We start from the raw sequence: 20193 nt of genomic DNA on the forward strand, positions 1-20193 counted from the left end.
TTGCTTTAAAGCAGTGATGCACCTAAAGTGACAATTACTTCACCGCCAAGTGTTGCATTGAATATGAAAAAAACCGTCAATCTTTTCGAAAGCACTTACATATGCGAGCAAACGTTTTTCTTATTTAAACTAAATAAGTCCCAACATATAAACCGCTTAAACAATGATAACCTCGTTGTTGTAGTATTGATGATGGCAACCACAAATACTGAAACCGGCGTCACAACGTTTGTTACCAACATGCCAGCATAGTTTCAAAAACCTTACTAGGATTGATACTAAGTTCCATCGTGCAAATATGCACGTAATGCAGACTGGAGCGTGATTGGGGCATCCGATATGTAACTATATTTAATACATATATGTATGTAACCATTAAATAATTATAAATGCGTAATAAAACTTATGTCTGTCTGTCTGTCAAATAGGTTGTGCACCATTACTTTAAAGTCTGCTATATGGAATAGTTAGATAAAGATGCACTACCTACAGAGGTTCTTAAAACAAGAAATGCGGTATTTTCCTGTTTCCTATCGATCTTTCTTTGGACAATACTTTTGGGAAGTTTTCCGTGTTTTCCTGTAATAATCTTTTATAAAGAGTACGTAGTGCTATACATACTGCGTAGCAGTGGCGAAGGGTGGAGGTAAGCTGTTAAGATCAGTCATAAATAGTACACACTAAACTTTGTCAGTCATACGTATTCGTTTTCATTGAAATAAGACTATAATTTACATAAGGTAGTGGTTAGTTTTTAAAATTCAATTAAACCCTGAGAAAGCACGCCATAATACATAATAACAAAAAAATACTCGTCTATTTATAAAATATCTAAAATTATGCATTTAAATCATACATAACTTGGGATATTTAAGAGATAGAATATTTTTTTTATTTATTATAGTTTTGTTAGGTAGGACTTACATGAAGAAGTGTGCACAATTTTGTCGTATCGCCCAAGGTATACCAAAACTAGTATGGTTTGGTAAGGAAGAGTTTAATTGATTTTTAAAAAACTAACCAATACCACATCTGTAAATTGTAGTCTTGGTTTAATAAAAACAAATACGTATGACTAACAAAGTTTAAAGTGCACTAGTTAAGGCGGATCTTAACAGCCTATCTCCACCCTTCGCTACTGCTATGTATATACAACATTATCCTTCTAAAGAAAATGTTCGGTAATAAATAAACGATTCAGATTATAAATCGCTTTTGCTGCTACCTTGCTAGGTAATATTTATTATTTCAATCTCTCTTTGAATCACAGTAAAGTAATTCACTATGACTGCTATTAAACAAGCGGAAAACATCGAAATCATCCCTAGATTAAAATATAATAATATAATAACCGATGTTATTTGAATAATAATTTGGTAGGAATTTAGTGCCCGCATAGGTACAAAATATAACAAATACCATATTTAATCCCTCTTCCATTTAAGAAGAGCGTCCGTCCACATATGCGGGACAATATTAGTCCAATTAAGAGTGGGGCAAGGGGGAATTCTGATGTTAATTTCTTTTACAATAATGGTAATGAAAGTACTGACAGCGATTCTAATTCAGAACTTGACCTAAACGTCCTAAACCATGCATGAAGAAAACGACATGTACCTACCTACCCATCGCAAGGCGCGTCAATTTTATGGTCGGTGATGTTAACAGTTATAATAATTATACATAAAAGGTTCAATAAGAGATACACGACCAGTATTTCTGTCAATATGATTGTATTAAGTCCGCGTGTGTATCCATAAATGTATACACAAGTAATAACTTTTGACAATTTATATAATATTAAGGCTATACCTCAGTTGAGGCACGGTCTAAAAAGAATGTGGATAGGCGATGCGCGGATTGCGGGTGTAAATGACGCATGTCAAATGAAATATAATTTGTCATATAAATCCAAAATGTGTCCATTTAATGTTCTGTTTATTGTTCTATCAGTAACATTAACTTTCTTCTTTAAGCACTACGATGCATGGTTGCAGCATCAGTCCCGTGCGGCTCCGTCTCGGGACGGAATGAGCACTTAAAATCACTTCTTTCAGACACGTTTAAAGCGTCATAGAAAGCGGCCGTGCATATCCACGGTTGTGCATATATGATGGGTGGTGGTGGGCACTTTAACGTATGTTCTATCAGTAACAATAATAATATATTCATTAACATGTTTTCTTTTTAAAGTAAATGGGTAATGTTTTTAGTCATCTTTACACGATTTAAGAATTAATACGCCCGTCGCCATCACGAAACAAATTGACTTGTTTCCAGCTCGACGTTCTCTCAGCAGTGTTGCCAAGTAAAATTTTCAAAATTCAGTAGATTTTTTGATTTTTTCTTCAAAATATCAGTAGATTGACAAAAATGTATGAAATTCAATGATTGTGTTTGGTGAAAGCGTCCTGACCAAAATTTCAGTAGACATGGCAACACTGGCAGCGAGTCCAAAATTTCGTCGCGCCTATAGTTGAAAATTATTTGCCGTTTCACTGATGTATCACCTTAATTATATTAGAAGAGTTTGTCAAATCTAAACCGAGAAACGAAAAATTGATTTTATAAAACCATCCATGAAATTAAATACAACTATCAGTTAGCAGTAGTAACTATCACATATGTACCTGTATGTATATGTAGAATTACCAAACGAAAGAACTAACAAAACTTAGTAAAACCGTATAGGTATTACTAATATATATTGGACATGACCCAATACCACAGATAAAATAAATACATTCGATTGATAAAAAAAAGGCCGTGCAGGAACGCTTATAAAAACATCGGAGAAATGTGAGACACATAAAATTCAATGTAAGTGGTTGACATTAAATTTGTAACTGAAACACAAGTCTTACGCAGCTTTTACGTTTAAAGTCAAGATACCGGTTTTGTCAGTTAATTCATTTTTAATCGATCAAGTTTAAAAATATTTTGTAGGAGACATTTTGCCATAAAATATTATTAAAGTATCAACTCAAAAAACACCAAAAGTGGAGTCACTTTTTTTTAAGTATATAAATATACATGTGTCACATCTAAGAAGCCGGCGTGTGCGGTGGGTTGTTGTGGCGCATCTAAAAACGCCAATGTGTAAGGGATCTTAATTATACAATGCTGAGGTCTACAGGGTACGAAGATACCAGAGCAGTTCTGGCAGACTGCGCTGACTATCGACATTGAAGTTAATGGCCCCACCAAACCACACCCGCCGGCACCACACCCGGTCTTAATCGGGCGTATCACGGGCCTTTACGTTTGGATGTAAAGCATCATTTGTTATGACTGGGAATGTCTCAGGAACAGTTACCTAAGACTAAGGTCGCCATTCACTCAACTGTGCTTTGACTGAATTTACGACTTTAAGTTAAGGTACCCATGGAAGAGATGAGCACGTAGAGGCAATATTAAAAATTGTAGTAGGTAAGTAACACATTAAAGCTAATACAAAACTGCCGAACATTCTACGTGAAGAATTGGCCTTTGTGGCGACCAGGTCGTAAACACTTTAGGACATTCCCAGAGGATGTGGTTTGCATCCTGTATTTCGCCACATGGACATGTTGAATGCGTAACAAGACTAAGCTCAAAGAGCCTGCCAGCGAAGCCACCATGTCCAGTCAAGAATTGACTGATGTAATGATCAAAGCGGTTATCTCCATTCGCCATTTGATATTTAAAATAAAAACATATAGGTATATGACGAATAGACAATGAGAGTACCAGAAAGCAAAATAATAGGGCGCAAGAATTTAAGACACTTTGGATAGGGATACGTGGAAATTTTTTGAGGGAGCCGGAACCCACCCACCCCAGGTTGTAGCGCTCTGAATGGTGATGGATACGTTATGTACAATTGTGACTCATAAAGCTCTTCTATGACTTTATAATAATACATATTACTACAACTTAGTCGGAATAGAATATGTGGCTCTCTCAAGGGAGTGAGCTAAAATTTGAAACGAATTTAGTGCGTGGTCTCCTCAATTACAAAAAAATCCACGTTGACCCGCCATTTTACCAGCGGTTCTGTCATACATTTTGATGTTTACAAAATCGTACGTAGCCTGACTTGTGATTATCCCACAAAGACAATCATTGCATCAAATTAAATGTTATGAAATGGCGAGTAATAAATATTATACATATGTATATAACGTGGGATTAAATAATTAAATGTAGTTAACAACATTTAAAATAGTTGATAATTGATAACATGATAAGATAACTAATGATATGATGTGCGGTATACGTATAAAACCATCTCCAATTTTAAAATTTCTAATAAGTACATTCGAGAGAAATTTCATATCACACTGTTGCAATTCCGGTCAAAGTATAACACATACGACATCCGCAAAGTGCACGGTTATTCAAAATGGGGTGCGAAGATTTCGCAAAACTATAATAATTGTTATGTCATAAATGTATTTTTTTTTTTAATATTATTAATACATGTTATATTTATTATGTATCTACATATAGCAAATAATTACGCTTGAAGCGAAGATGAAAATAGTAATAAACTATAACATAAATTAATTATAATTACCAAGAAGCATTGCGATCAATAGTCATCATTTAAAAAAATGTTATTACATTCTAGTTTAATTATTTAATTACTAGCAAACTAAAATACTACCCGATGATGCTACCACCTGTCAACATGTATACGTCTTCTCCCTTTATCTCATACGTTTACGTGTATGTCATGTATTAGTGTCTTTGTTCTGGTATTTCACACAATTATTTGTCTGTGCGTTGCTGTCTTCGTCGAGTTTCCTGACTTTTAAGCAGGCCATCGCTGAACTCGGTCATTTGTCAAACAGCAACGCTTAAGCCGATGGTTCTTTCGCGTCTATGTTTATATTTTTTATTGATTATGTATGTTACCTAAAGTGACAGTAGGTTACAGCACCCTATCTCTATTATGGTGACCTTTAAATCTCTTGGATAACACACTAATTTCTCGATACCTAGTATGCTCACTCGATATGCTATTACCGCACTGAAAGCATCTGTCAAACTATTACGAGAGTTTCATTTGTATTCTTTCACGATCCGATTAAAATAAAGGATTCCTCCGATTTTTCAAATTCAGAATTTGCGTCTATACGTGTAGGTATGTTTAATACATATTCTCCCTGTCTCTCTTACACATTTTCATAATATGTTTTATCTCATCCGTTACAAATAATTAAAGACAAATATATATAATTATTACATCCTCCATTCATTAAATTCAAAATCCAGCAAATATCATAGTAATAAATAGTTCATAGTATTAATGTTCAATTAAACTACTTTTGCTTTGTTTTTTGCATTACGTAATAATTACGTAATGGATTTACAACGGCACGAAAATGCCAAAATGTCAGAGTAAACGCTTTACTTGATAGGGTAAATAATAAGACCCTTGTCTTGTCCATACTGATTCACGGAACAAAATACGGTGCCTTTAGGATAGGAAGCTGGGCATCTTTGAAAGGACCTTGAGGGTCTTTTGAATCGTCTGATAAAAATATGATATGTTGAGACTGTTGAGAGTGAGATACAAACACGAATTACTCGAACGTCTCATAATAAGGCAGACCATGTCTCAAGTGTTGAAGACACTCAAACCCCCCAACCTTGTTCTTTAATAGACCAAAAGTGAGGTTTGGGGTACCTCTATGGTGGTTAAGTGAAAGCGTTGGAGGGATTTTGCGGCAGATGGGAGTACAGACATTTCATAGAAACGGACGGACCCACATTGGGTTGTAGTACCTACCGTTGATAGTCACACTATCCGGCGATCACTAGATAGAACTCTATTAAATATCTACATACATCCGAATTATAATTCCACGGTTATTTTCTAAATTAATTGCTCACCCTCAAGATTTAAAAATGCTATATAAATCTGGCATTCATACATGACAATGACAATGTATAATAATATGTAGACGAAACTTGTGTTAAATTATTTACTAAATACAAATTTCAAAAATGTATAAATTTAATTTTTGCATTCTTGAACATTTAATTTCGGCGGAAAGCAACTTTAAAATATACTGATTAGGTAATACATATCGAATAGGTACTTTCTTTGAAGACATGTTTTTCATCATATGAAAACAAAAGTCCAATAATGTCATATATTATAAAGATATTGAAATGACAGTGTATCCTACTGTATAACATAAGTGACGAGTTTGACCCTAACTGCAACACATGGGGAGAGGTTATCGGATGATGAAGCATTTGAGAGGCGCTGTTGAAAGTATGTACATACGATGTGCGTGTAACATGGAGTGGCGTGATAAATGCTTATTTCGTTCGGAGATAGATGCATTTATATTATTAATAAGGATGTTAAAAAAGTATTGATACTTTTCTTCAGTTACAATACGGACGGCATTGATACGATACAAATACCGAAAGTTGTATTTGTAAGCGACGATAGACTCTCGAAAATTCATATGTAAAAGCAAAGCACTCACAGTGGCTGACTTGGTAGAAAAGCTGTCTATGAAGCCGTGGGTTGTGAATTTGATTCAGTGTAAGGACCCAATGATTCGATAAAAATCTGTTTAAATAATTTCTATCATATTGTAGTTCATATTATGCTCCATTTAGGAATTAAAATGGTAAGCAATTTACGCGGCTTAAGCGTCCAAGGGTCCCAGATTCGAATCCTGGTTCTGGCAAGTACCTACACATATTGTTTTTCAATTTGTGTAGAGTCAGAGTATGGACACAATAGGTTGAGCAAGTGGCTAACATCCATTTCTCGTAAAAACAAAGATCTGTTAATACAAAAACCTCCACTCTGTGGAGGCCCATATGATCTTATTAGGATCGGATATGGTCGATACATACATATAATTTACTTGATTTTTAAACGTGCACACATAAATAACTGAGAAGAAAATTTAATATTCAATTACGTAGACATGATTTATTTCGAATTTAATTTAAATCATGTTTTTCTATTCGGTCGCGGATGGAAAACATTATTCACGTACAAATGACTACTCCTTTTAAGGTGAACTGACAAATTCTAACGGTGTTTATATAAATATAATACATATATTAAAATAACTGTCTTTTAATACGATTCCAGTATCGATATTTTCTTTTGATACACTACCGATACTAAATATTGTCATTTTCTACCAACAGGGCACCACTAATTATACATTCTACAATGTTCTCGAAAGATATCTTGAAATTGAACAAACGACGTGTCAATTTGTCCATGTACCTACTTTAACATCCGTTCAAATAGAAATAATTCAAGCTCACATTCATTAATACTATCAAAAAGACGAATTATAATGAATAAAATAAGTATTGAAAGTGGAGCAAAGTAATCTAAGTAACAAGAGTGTTCAGAAATTTTGGCATAAACAAAAGAAAATAATAATTATTTATTATAAAAGTGTTATCATTAAATCAATGGCGGATTTACCGATACAGTAGAACTTCGATATAACGGCGTAATGCGGATGAGGGGGTGCTGTTAAAGCAAAAAGTCCGTTATATAAAAATACAAACAACATTCTGTTTATTCGTCTTCAGATGCTATATCCAGATACACCCGTTGTGAAGTGACATTAATGTTCGATGTCGACGCGCTTGCTTTTGGTAATCTTGATTTGAAAAAAGAATGAAGTTTTCAACTTTTGAAGTTTGCTGTTTTTTTTTTATAATCAACTCTAAAATTACGAAAATGCGTGTAATATAGTTGAATTTCGTTATCTGACAAATAGTCAATAAATAAATGTTATTAGACACTTGAATTTAAACATGTACAACATTAACAGGACGTTTTTAACAATATTCCCATTTGACCGGGTATCTTGTCCGTTATATCGAGGTTCTACTGTATTCTGATTATTTATTAAGTTTTGCTGCGCGCAATGAGTAGGGTAAATGAAAAATGAAAAAAACGAGTGATATTCTTGGAATATTATGGAAACGCTTATATCAAATTTAACATTCAACGTAATAAAAAAAACAAGAACTTCCGAGCACTTGTAAACCTTTTAAATAAAGAATCAAAAAATAGTTTTTGTGGAGATATTCTGTAACTATGCCCTGCAGGTACCTATAGGTGGGTTTTTATCTGCGATAAAACAGTTGTGGAATTGGAATCAATTGAATCTATATAGGAACTATTGATTTACATTTGCATTAACATTTTACCAGTAACATTCATTGGTGATGCGAACAAAATAAGACCATTAAAAATTAATTAGTAACTGTAAAATTTAATTTCATTTAAAAAATATGTGGGGAGGTGGGAAATTTGTGCTGCGGTTTGGGATAAATTAGCTGCTGGGTGTCTAGGAATTGCTTCATGAAAACCTAACTATGTATATTAGTCATTCTTTATAAATTAAAAGCCGTCAGCATCATATTCTTATTATCCATTGCGTTCTTGAACGAGAATGTTTGGAGTTAAAATAGATAATATTTGAGTCGTATAGTGTCAAAAGTAGAACTGTCGCAAATATATCGAAATTTAACTAAGTACATTTGCCAAATTATTCTTCTGATCATAATGTAGGTACGACTAGTAATATAATATTCGAATCAAAATCATATCTGTGTGGTATAAAATTGTGATGGAAAATAGGGCTTGGTATCAGAATTAGAACTGTTCAATACTTTGGAAACAAAAGTGGAACTGTTGAATTTGAATTGAATTTCTAAATGTAGAAACATATTTCATGCATTATAACACTAAAAAACCCAACAAAACTTTTTTCGTCATTTTCTCGAAATTATGAATAACGCACAGATCTACTTTTGATACTATACGACTCATTTGTGTTGATACAGCGATCAATGACTATTAAGTAACCATGATACATTATGTGTTTAAACTAATTTTTGGTAAAAATAAATTGATATGATGACAATAAAATTAAACGCTAGCGCAAGCTGTGGAAGTTTAGCGAATATTTAATTTAGATTTGAACTCTCGACGTGTGGAAAAAGTTTCATTACTGCTAACCTAAGGGATGAACTCACCCCACAAATTATTGAAGCGTTATAACCACCACTCCTTTCTTTGTTATCTGCGCCCGCCTAGTAACACTAACCAGTGTTTCAGAATCTACACAACTGCATTTATTATAATATGTAAATTATCGAGTGGAATAAAAATAAATAAGTACACTAATATAATAATAAAATTGTGGTTAAAAGATAATTGCGTATAAAAAATGGCATGTATTGTGTCTCGTTTTATGTACAAATATAAACAAATGAATCATTCTCAAACCGCTGATAATAGTATATAATCTAAATGCATCTTAAGGCCAAGACATACATACAAGTTGCTGTGGTCGCGCTTCATTGATGCGGATACTAATAGCACAACCAAATCTACCTACAGCGCCGTGTCTTAGCCCTTGTTTGATAGCTCTTACCCACACATTACGTCGTAGTGACTACGAAATCGTGGTTATAAAATAAGGGATAAGTGATCCTGGATTTATTATTATCTATATATAAAAAAATACCACATAATTGGCATCTAAGTCTGGAAATATTATAATAGAGATGATTCTTTTGACAACTGCACCTTTATTCTATTGTACCCACCGCAAGTGGAATATAACGCGACGGGATTATTGAGATGTTAATATTACCTCGGTTACTTGAGACTTAATTGCCTCTAAGGTAATAAATAACAAACTTAGTAACTCCGGCGCGAGACATTCCACTCGCGGTGGGTACAGCGGAATAAAGGCACCGGACGAAAGTATCGCCGTAATACGGTGGCCGCGCGGCATAAGCGTTGGACTATCATGCCGTGGGTCCCAGGTTCGAATCCTGGGTCTGGCAAGTACACATATTGTTTTTCAATATGTGTGTGAGTCAGGGTATGGACCTAATAGGTTGAGCAAGTGGCTGACATCCATTTCTCGTAAAAACAAAATCTGTTGATACAAACCTCTACTCTGTGGAGGCCCATATGATCCTATTAGGATCGGACATGGTCGAAGAAGAATATTTCGATGGGCGATGGGAACAATCACATAAGTCAATATTGCATGTTTTTCTGGACGCAATCTGGTGACATTTTTTCAAAGAAACTAACTAATTTTTAAAAATTATCATTTCAAAATTGGTCATTGATTTATACAACATTATTTTTTATTAGAAAAATATAAAACATTACAATAAAAAAAATCTTTAAATTCGTCGTATGTGATTGTTTCCCTCGGCCATCGATTTATTAAATTAATTCAACGCAACTTTCCTGGTTTAAATATTGATTGTCCAGAGTTTAATTAGAATAAGATGTTCCTCTATAATTAATAACCTATTCGGAGCTATTCAATTTAAAAAAATCTTAACTACAGATTTAAATTTAGAATCCGTAAATAGTGCAAAATACGTGTACAAACCACCGATTCACAGTTTTGGGTTTACCCTGGAATTAAACTGAAATTGGTAGGTACCTACTTCTTAAATTCTAAGTAAAATGTGTTCAATGATTATTTGATTTTCAAATAATGTAAAAATACACTATGGAAGCCGATAAGAAAGGGTTTGGCATATGACTCATGGGTTGTTAACCTTTTAGCAGCCCAGCTGATAATACTAGGTATAATCTCCAGGGCCCAAGAATTAAATAATATATAAAAAAAAAAATTATCAGTGGAAAATTTTATATCTAGCACTTACATATTATGAGACATCATTTGAAGTTCGTCGAAAGGGTTTTTCATTCATAATTTCACGAAAATGTCGGAAAATTTGCACCAAGGTTAGGGTTATCACAACACTGCGAATTTACAAGAAATAGTTCAAAAATATTTTTAAAAAATTCAAAAAAAAAATTTATAAAATTTATAAATTTTACAAATACACATTTTTTTTGCAATATCAGTATTATTTTCACTGTCCACATAAACATCTTTAAAAGTTTTCTTCCGTATGGTAAATTTCGAAACACGGTTCAAAGCATAGTGCAATGTCACATTGCTTGCACACAAACCGCGTTTCCCTACGTTTCTTATTGTTTTTTGTATTATAACATACGTAACACCTTTTGGTGGCACTATTTTTTTTGTCCGTGGGTAGTATTTTACCCAGAAAATGCCTCTCCGTAAGCCTAGTGGGTAGCGGCACCTTCCGCTTCAAATTTGTCTTTGGATGTGTCTTGTGTTTTTGAATCAGTTGATCAATAACGTTCAACTGAAAGTCACCTAAGGGCTGTTTTTTACCAGTTTTTTGTTGGTACAATATATGCGCATTCAGTAATGATAAATCTAATAGATGGAAAAAAAGTTTTTTGTACCATTTCAGGGTTTTTCGTGATGAGTTTACGGATGAAAGCATCATGTCACTTTGGTCTACAGCGCCCATGTTTTTGTTGTAGTCCACGATGGACTCGGGTTTTGAAATAGGAATTTTTGTCACATAGTTTACTTTTCCCGTCGGTTTGAATACATTCTTGTGCACTGTGGTCAACATTGTCACGTCTTTTTTGTCTTTCCACGCCAATGCCATCATTTCGTCAGTGTGAAATGTCTCGGTTTCCCCTCTCTTCAATTTTTTTACGAATTTCGGCATCCCAATTCGATTTCTTCTCACGGTTCCGCAGGCATTTGTCCGGTGGTCATACAGGTACTTGAACAATGTTGGGCTGCTGTACCAATTGTCGATGAAAAGCGTATGTCCTCGTTCCAAGTACGGTTCAAGTAATGTCACCACAACGTTGCCTGATATTCCGATGTAATTTTTCTTCTGAATTTCTGTTTGTTTCCCTGTATAAATTATTATATCTAACACAAAACCAGTTTTACAATCGGCCATTACGAAAATTTTAATGCCGAAACGACTTGCCTTCGTTCTGATAAATTGGCGAAATAAAAGCCTCCCTTTGAAGAGAAGAAGACTCTCATCGATGCACAAATTTTGATAAGGATACAAGTACTGTTTGAAAGAAATTTTCAGCTCTTGCAAGACCTGTCTTATCTTGTACAATCGATCTCCGGGAATTTGGGTTTCATTATCGCTAAAATGCAACATTCGATGCAAGAGCTCAAAACGATTTCTGGACATTGATTCGGAATAATACGGTGAAAACAACGGTCTTTTGATAGACCAGTGTTCAGTAATTTTGTTGCGAGAATTACGTGACATGAGCATGCACACTCCCAAAAATGTGTATATATCGTCGGTTGTGCAGTCTATCCATCGTCGTAAACGATCACTTAGAACCGTGATATTTTTTGTAGCAAATTTAAATTGTTTATTTGTCTCTCGCACTATCATTTCAATAAAGGAAATGTGGATAAAACACTTGAAATAATCCATTTCAATTGCATCCGAAGCTAAACTATCTCCTTTGCATCCCGATTCAGTATCATCGAATGAAAATGCGCGCGGGTCAAATAAATCCGATTTCCACTCAAATGTCGGCCTTTCAGTAGCTTCGGATGTAGTTGGTTCATTTTCTTCAACTTCCAAAGTATCGTCAACTTCATCAACTTCGGAATCATCACTATCGTCTTCAGATTCAATCGTTTCTAAAAGATTGTCAATTTCACCATCTTCACAATATTCATCCATTTTGAATTGGAAAAATTGGTAAACTAAACTCGTAAATATAACACTTTTGTTTGTCCAAATTGAATGCAAAATATAAATAAAAATAGTCACAGTACTTAGTCACTCGACACTAATAAAATTTTCAATCTGAAAACATCGAAAATGTTTCAATTCAATAAGTATACTCGTAAATATAACACTTGTATACGCAAATCATACGCGAAATATAAATATAAATACTCACAACACTTCGTAACTCAACACAAATTAAATTTCAATAAGAAAAAATGCAAATTCTTTCAATTAGAACGCAAATCAGACTATCATACCGACGACCAATTATTACGCGATAGCGGTGCGAACTAATGAGTCAAAAATTTCTCAGTACATGGGAAGAAATCGGTAACCCTGAACGGGCCTCTCGGGAATCCCCTTTATTCTCGCGATGTATTTGACTTTTCAAACATTTCTGCCTGCAGAGCTTGCCCATAGATGTCAATACACGTATTAAAATTGAAAAAATAAATATATGACTCATATTAGGCTCAAAAACGGCGCGACGAGTTTCGCTCGTCACGGGCGCACGAAAGTAGACGCCCATGACGAGAACCACTCGTCAGTGGCTGTTAAAGGGTTAAGAATTCGAAAGTAAAATAAATATTTTCGGTTCGCAGCAGTAGGTACGCGATTGTAGGAATAATAGATAAATACGTACCTATGCGATATGGGAATATGGGATAGTTCACCGTGTACATACAAGAAGCATTTATATGGAAGAACCTTGATAAAATGTTCGATTTTCATAAATCGTTAATGAAACAGAAAAACTTGTCAGTTATTGAATATATAGATAGGTATATACATTATACATATACCCATTGTTATTAAATTTATATGTCAGAATTTTGCGAGTAAAAAAATATTATAGAAGGGATTACTTAAAGGCGATACTTCAGTGAAACGGCAAATAATTTTCAACTATAGGCGCGACGAAATTTTGGACTCGCTGCCATTCGGAGAGAGAACGTCGAGCTGGGAACACGTCAATTTGTTTCGTGATGGCGACGGGGGTATTAATTCTTAAATCGTTTAAAGATGACTAAAAACGTTACCTATTTACTTTAAAAAGAAAACATGGCAATGAACATATTATTATTGTTACTAATAGAACAACAAACAGAACATTAAATGGACGCATGTTGGATTTATATGACAAATTATATTTCGTTCGGCATGCGTCATTTGCACCCGCGACCCGCAATCCGCGCATCGCCTGGCCACGATCTTTTTAGATCATGCCTCAACTGAGGTATAGCCTTAAGGAAGCCTGCATTTGTCTCTCCATCAGATACATTGGTTTTCATGTACCTATGTTACATTTAATAATGATAGATATTTGAACTTCGAATGAGTCATTTAGGTAGGTACATGTCAAATAGGGGTTGAATCAGTGTATTGTTGGGAAAATAAAAGAATAATAGAACACACACTTAATTTCTTTAGAACATAGATACCTACTGAAAAGAGCATTGTGCTACATATTATATACAAATACATATAGATTGTGTAATTAGATCATTGGTAATTGTTGTTTTATTAGTTACGCGACGCATGACAAAAGTTAAAAATGAATAGATTCGTAGAATAATGACATTAAAAATACCGTAAATTTGATAGAGCTTGTATTTTTCTACTGGGTAGGCAAGTAGCGTGTTAGAAAGTAGATTTATAAAAGAAATCAATGTGTTAATGTACTTTAATTACTTTGGTATCTGATTGATTATATCAGTCAAACTTGTATCTGGAATTTGGTTCGGAGTAGGTAACTATTTTACCTATGTGTTTATCCATCGGTACCTAAGGGCTAAAAAGAAAGAAACGCTCAAACGCATTAGTATAATGATTATTAAAAGGTTGCTAAATTTGCTTCCATGACAAAACAGAACAGTGACAAAACAGAACAGCCAGGGGAAAAATAACACATTCATTTTTGTGGAATCTATGTATTAATTAAATACTTATGAAACTACTTAAGTACTTATATAAACGAAATATATATAAATATTTAATATTTAAAATTTGCAAGCGAAATCATTAACTTTTTATTTGGTATAATATCTATAAGTACATTTTTTTTACAAAACCGTTATTTTGAAAATAATGCATTTTTTTAGCCAGCGATTATTATTAGCCAATGCTCATACAGATCACCTCGACGTTATATAGAAAAAGTATGACAGCCTCAGTAATCGAGTGGCAATAGTTGTGAATGGTTATCAAAATCAAACAGATAAATTGAGATTTTTACGCCTGCATGGCCAACATGCCGTGATTACATTATAAAATTTTATATATTATTAAAGTATATACATATAAATTAACTGCATTATCTTCAAAATAACTGTTTTGTAAAAAAAAAATGTATATAGGATAGGTACCTAATAAACATTAATATTTAGATATATATACTTCGTTTATAATCTTGAGTTTTATAAGTATTTAATTAATAAATAGATTCCACAAAAATGAATGTTTTATTTTTCCCCTGGCTGTTCTGTTTTGTCAATGTTCTGTTTTGTCATATTGTGAAAAACGATGCATTTATAAATAAATAAATGTGTGAAAAAATGGCTTCGTGCAACCTAGGTATAAAAACACTATAAACATATAAATTGAATCAGAGTAGGTAGGTAATATTGTATGCAGGTACTTAATATAACAATCGTAATAAAACAATATAATATTGGGATATGAAAGATATATCAAAAATTAAAGAGGGATAACCAAAAACTCCTGAACATTTTTTACTTATTCTGACGGACACCCACCCTCCAAACAACAATATTACCCGTATATTGAAGGTTAGATTGATTTCAATGTAGGTAAGTATTTGGATTCCAATAAATAAAATATTAATCGTAGGTATGTGTTTTATCAAACAATTTATTTGGTCAATTGACTCTACAATCCGAATTTTGACCGGATTTTTGTACGAGAACTGATTGTTAGCCGCTTTCTCAAACTACCAGGGCCACGTTCTGGGTACAAACACATATTGAATTAACAACATGTTAATTTACCATACCCTGGATATTATATATGTATATAATATTATTTTTTTAAAGAATATATACCTATTATAAGTTGGCTTTCTTCAATATTTGAAATTTTGTATTTTCATACTGTGTTTTAAAATGTTAAGTAGGTTTTATGACAGTGATAATATACTTATACTACATATTATGGTAGAATTGCTTTGCAAAAAACTTCAAAAACTGTTTTAATATAGGTAAGGTATGAATACAAGACGACCTAACATAACTAACTATCTATCAAAATAATATTTAGTGCGTAACACCTGATATGAAAATGACGCCAGCGGTGGGTAACTAGCTACCAGTGGCAAAGGGTGGAGGTAGGCTGTTAAGATCCAACATAAATAGTGGACACTAAGCTTTGCCAGTCAAACGTATGTTTTTATAATTAAACCAAAACTATGTGTGGAAAGTATTTGTTGGTTTGGTTTAGGCAAGGTTTAATTGAACCGGCACCATCTGCAAATTGTATTCTTAGTTAAATGAAAACAGTTAAGTATGAGTGACAAAAATGTGTAAGTACTATTTATGTCGAATTATAAGAGCCTGCTAACCACCGTCGCTGCCAACTACCTGTTTAAAAAGTTATCAAATACTATGTAATATTAAATTTCATTGGCTCCACGATATACAGTGAGACGTAGTTTTTTTATACGAGAATTGGTTGTGATCCGTGTTCTGGATGCCAACATAAGATAAGTGCAGATTTAGAAGGGCATGTTCTGCCAATTAATACTCCATCCACTTCATTATGCAAAAGTAGCTTGATGATGAATATTATCATTGTCAATAAATCTAGACTAATAATTCTTTAAATACTTACGAACATGGCCTGGTTTGGAAGAACAACATATAGGTAGGTACAACAGCGAACAATCAATAATGATGAACATTTGAAAAAATATCGAAGAATCCCTAAAAAATAAATCGTTATTGTCTACTAATCCAATATGTATTGTGATTGGTGTGTAATGCTAATGAGTGTACGAATGTGTATATTATAATAATAATATGTATGTCAATGAAATGAAATAATAGATATTATTGTGTGTTCAGCAAAATCGCAATAATTTTGTGGGTTCGTCCAATCATCGGAAAAAATATGCAAAATTCGAATGTCAGCAACATTAGTTAGTATACAATGAATTACATTATGTAAAATAAATGTAAATTGTGCCTAAGTTTTTTTTCGCCGGCAATTAGAGAAAAAGTAGATTTCATAATGCAAACATTTCAGGAAACATTGTATTAATTAAACGAAAGCTATACTTATGTAGTAACATTTTTTATAACATCTGCATACACAAAACAATAACAATATAATTAACATAGTCACATTTCAATATTAAGTACCAATCTTACTGATTTTATTGCATTTTACATGGACACATTTTCATGTCCAGAAGAATTGTCGTGAGTTCAACTTCACACATAAAGTAGGAAATGAAAGCAGTACTTTCGCCAGAGAGACAACAAAGACAAACTGATAAAACGCAAACGATTCCAATCCAAACAATAAAATATGCCTTATACTACCAACTACAGTGAATTTCTTTTCTGTCATTATTTATACATTAGTTTAAAATTGCCGCGTAAAAATGTGAAAGTGTCACCCAGACCCCTCACTCTTGCAAGCTAAATACATGAATGAAACATGGGTCGATTTTAAACTTCGAGACTAGTAAAACATAATTCGTTTTGAAACCTCCTCAATTCACCAAGGGTCGATTGATATATCAGTCATCCTGAATTCAGAGACAAAGGCCGGTCAATCAAGCCAAATCTCGTTTAACTTGCAAAGTAACGACAGAAACCCGACACAATATTCCGAGGGTTGTATTGGAAATAATGACTTGTTTGTGGCATGTATGTACAGTTTAAAAAACAGATAAATTAGCATGTAGTTCACTCACCTCGTATTTGAGCCCTGCCAACCTAAGCCAAGTCTCCACCTTGAGGCAGTACGGAGAAAGGGATGGCAGCACGGGTGTCCTGGAGAACTGGTACAAGTAAACTATGTCTTTCTCGAAATTGAGCTTGCGGACTGTAATTTTCGGGGGTGCCGGTTCGACTTTAGTGACGGGCGCTTCTTCGGCTTTTTCGCCGACCGCTACTGTGGTCTCTTCTGGCCCATTGTCTACTTGGGGTTCTTCCTTAGCCTCCTTTTCTTTTTCAGCCACAACGGGAACATTATTAACAACCTCGGTGGCCATCGTTGCTCCTCCAAAAGACACTGTTTAAGTTAAGAAAGGATATAAATGTTAAACAAAAAACAGTACGTGGTGAACAAAAAGCCACACCGCTCAGGACGCTACCTCGACTGCAACTGAACTGCCGAGCCGATTCTTTGCCCGCCTCACTTGGCGAGGGTATTTGCTTGACGATTTATGAGGGCAGGGCTACCAACACTACGAAGCTTTCAAAATTAATCGTATAATGAGGGTTGAAACCCTAAAGATACAGAAATTTTAATTTTCATTCATCGTAACATTTTTTGTTATTTATCAATATAAAATTTTAAACAAATCTTTTACATATTATTTTGTAATGAAAATATGAACCAATTGGAATAAGTGATTTTGATGAATATATTATAATATTATACGTATATTTTTATATTAGACAATTTTAGAGAAAGTTAATACTTTGTTTTGTTCAATAAATATAAAATTTATAAAGTCGAGCTTGGTTATTACGAGGAAGATGGGACCGACTGAATTTCTCGTTATAAGCATTACTCGTTAAATCGTTATATAATTTTTTTCGCGCCACGTTCTATTTAATCATATAACATAAAAAATCTGAAAACCATCGTAAAAATCCCCGAAACAAGCATGGCTGTGCTGAGCTGCCGGTGCTAGTATGTACCTACTGGCTTCTCAAAGCTTGGATTTTTTACATGCAATTTCAACCGTAGATGTGGATACTTTTACAATGTTGTCCGCGAAAACACCAATTAGGTATTTACACACTTAACTAGTGTCATAAACGTAATCCGATCCCGGCGGCATCGGTCTAGTTAACTGCCCGGTCGGATTTTATTGATTAGGGTCGAAAATTTTGTTTTTAAACGATCGACTTATTGACAGTTTTGCTCGGTATACCCGAGAAGTAGCTCGTTATAAAAGTGAATAAATGTATGGAGAAAATGATAAACTAAGATGTCAACGAACTTTTCCTGATTACATCCGAGATCTCGCTATTTCCCTATACTATGACTCTATATCTATTGGTAGTAAGAACTGTGGAAATAACACTGCATAAGTTATTATTGCATTGCATACCCACTATCGTACCTATAATCATGATTATAACATGATGTATAATAGGTATTTTTGGTCATGTTACAGTGCTAATACGCTAAATTAATATGTCGCAGTTCATCTTCAGATATCTAAATTTAAAATCAGTAGGTACCTCCGTAGTGACTAGATTTTTAAACAATATAGGGTACTGTTCGGTTATACCGGAGGCAGCGGAAAACGCATTTTGAAAATAGCCGATAAACTGGATTATTTGTTAGGATAACCTAACCAAACCTAACCTAACCTAACCTAACCTAACCTAACCTAACCTAACCTAACCTAACCTAACCTAACCTAACCTAACCCAACCTAACCGAACCTAAACTAACCCAAACTAACAAATAATCCAGTTTATCGACTATTTTCAAAATGCGTTTTCCGCTGCCTCCGGTATAACCGAACAGTACCCAATATAGCAGTATTATTATTTTGAATAATGAAAATAAAATAAAATTGTTCATCTAAATATCATATTTCACAGAATAAAACAATATCGTAATTATAGAAACTATAAGTGCGATTTATGTCTTTAACTATAAATAATATAGAGTATGGACCAATGAAGAAAAAATCTAAAATATTTTATTTCATAATATTATGTTATCTGATGGCTACTCTTGCTATATTACGTGCACAGTGCTTGTTTTCTGGGGATACCCGATAATACATTTTAAAAAATACCTTTAAAAATTTCACAAATGAACCGTGTTCACTAATATAATACCTATAGCTTGTGTTCATTGACATCAAATTTGTTTGAAGTTAAAAACAATTTCAAAATACACACATCTTTGTTGAAAAGAGTACTTACATGTTCGTATTAGAGATAGATTGTCAGAGTATGTTTTCATTACTGAGCCTGGGAAACCGTAAGATAAGAAAATAATATAAATAAATTTCTAATACAAACTTGAATAAAGACTATAAAATTTGCCGAAAATACGTTTGATCATTGAATCAGTGTATACGTTTATAGTCTAGAAATAAGTGAAATCACATTTAAATGTTAACCAGTTAATTATCCTTTATAAATAATACATAACAGTCACGGAAAATCTTTGCATCAGTGTTCATTTATTATTGTATTGCATATTGATAAATTTGGGACTGAATTCAATTCATTTTTATTTTTAATATTTCATTTAGCCACCATTTCGTGAATAAACATTATGGGTCGTTTACTTTCGCAGTATATACTACTAGTCGATACACAAGTGTGATGCACTGAT

The 20193-nt window shown here is 33.6% G+C and overlaps 1 protein-coding gene across 2 annotated transcripts in view; it reads right to left on the reverse strand.

The window, feature by feature from the left end:
* The window catches only part of fax (failed axon connections), an 84137-nt gene extending 66150 nt beyond the window's left edge, over window positions 1-17987 (reverse strand). For both annotated transcript variants that reach the window (XM_085942205.1, XM_085942196.1), the window contains exon 1: window positions 17573-17987. In XM_085942205.1, the coding sequence (XP_085798331.1) occupies window positions 17573-17872 (300 nt within the window). In that variant the 5' untranslated portion in view covers window positions 17873-17987. The remainder of the gene's footprint in view (window positions 1-17572) is intronic.
* Between the last annotated feature and the right edge of the window lie 2206 nt (window positions 17988-20193).

Source organism: Rhyacophila brunnea, unplaced genomic scaffold (genome assembly GCF_057557595.1).
Source record: "Rhyacophila brunnea isolate RB1 unplaced genomic scaffold, BYU_Rbru_1.0 scaffold_1, whole genome shotgun sequence".
In the NCBI taxonomy this organism is placed as follows: Eukaryota; Metazoa; Arthropoda; class Insecta; order Trichoptera; family Rhyacophilidae; genus Rhyacophila; species Rhyacophila brunnea.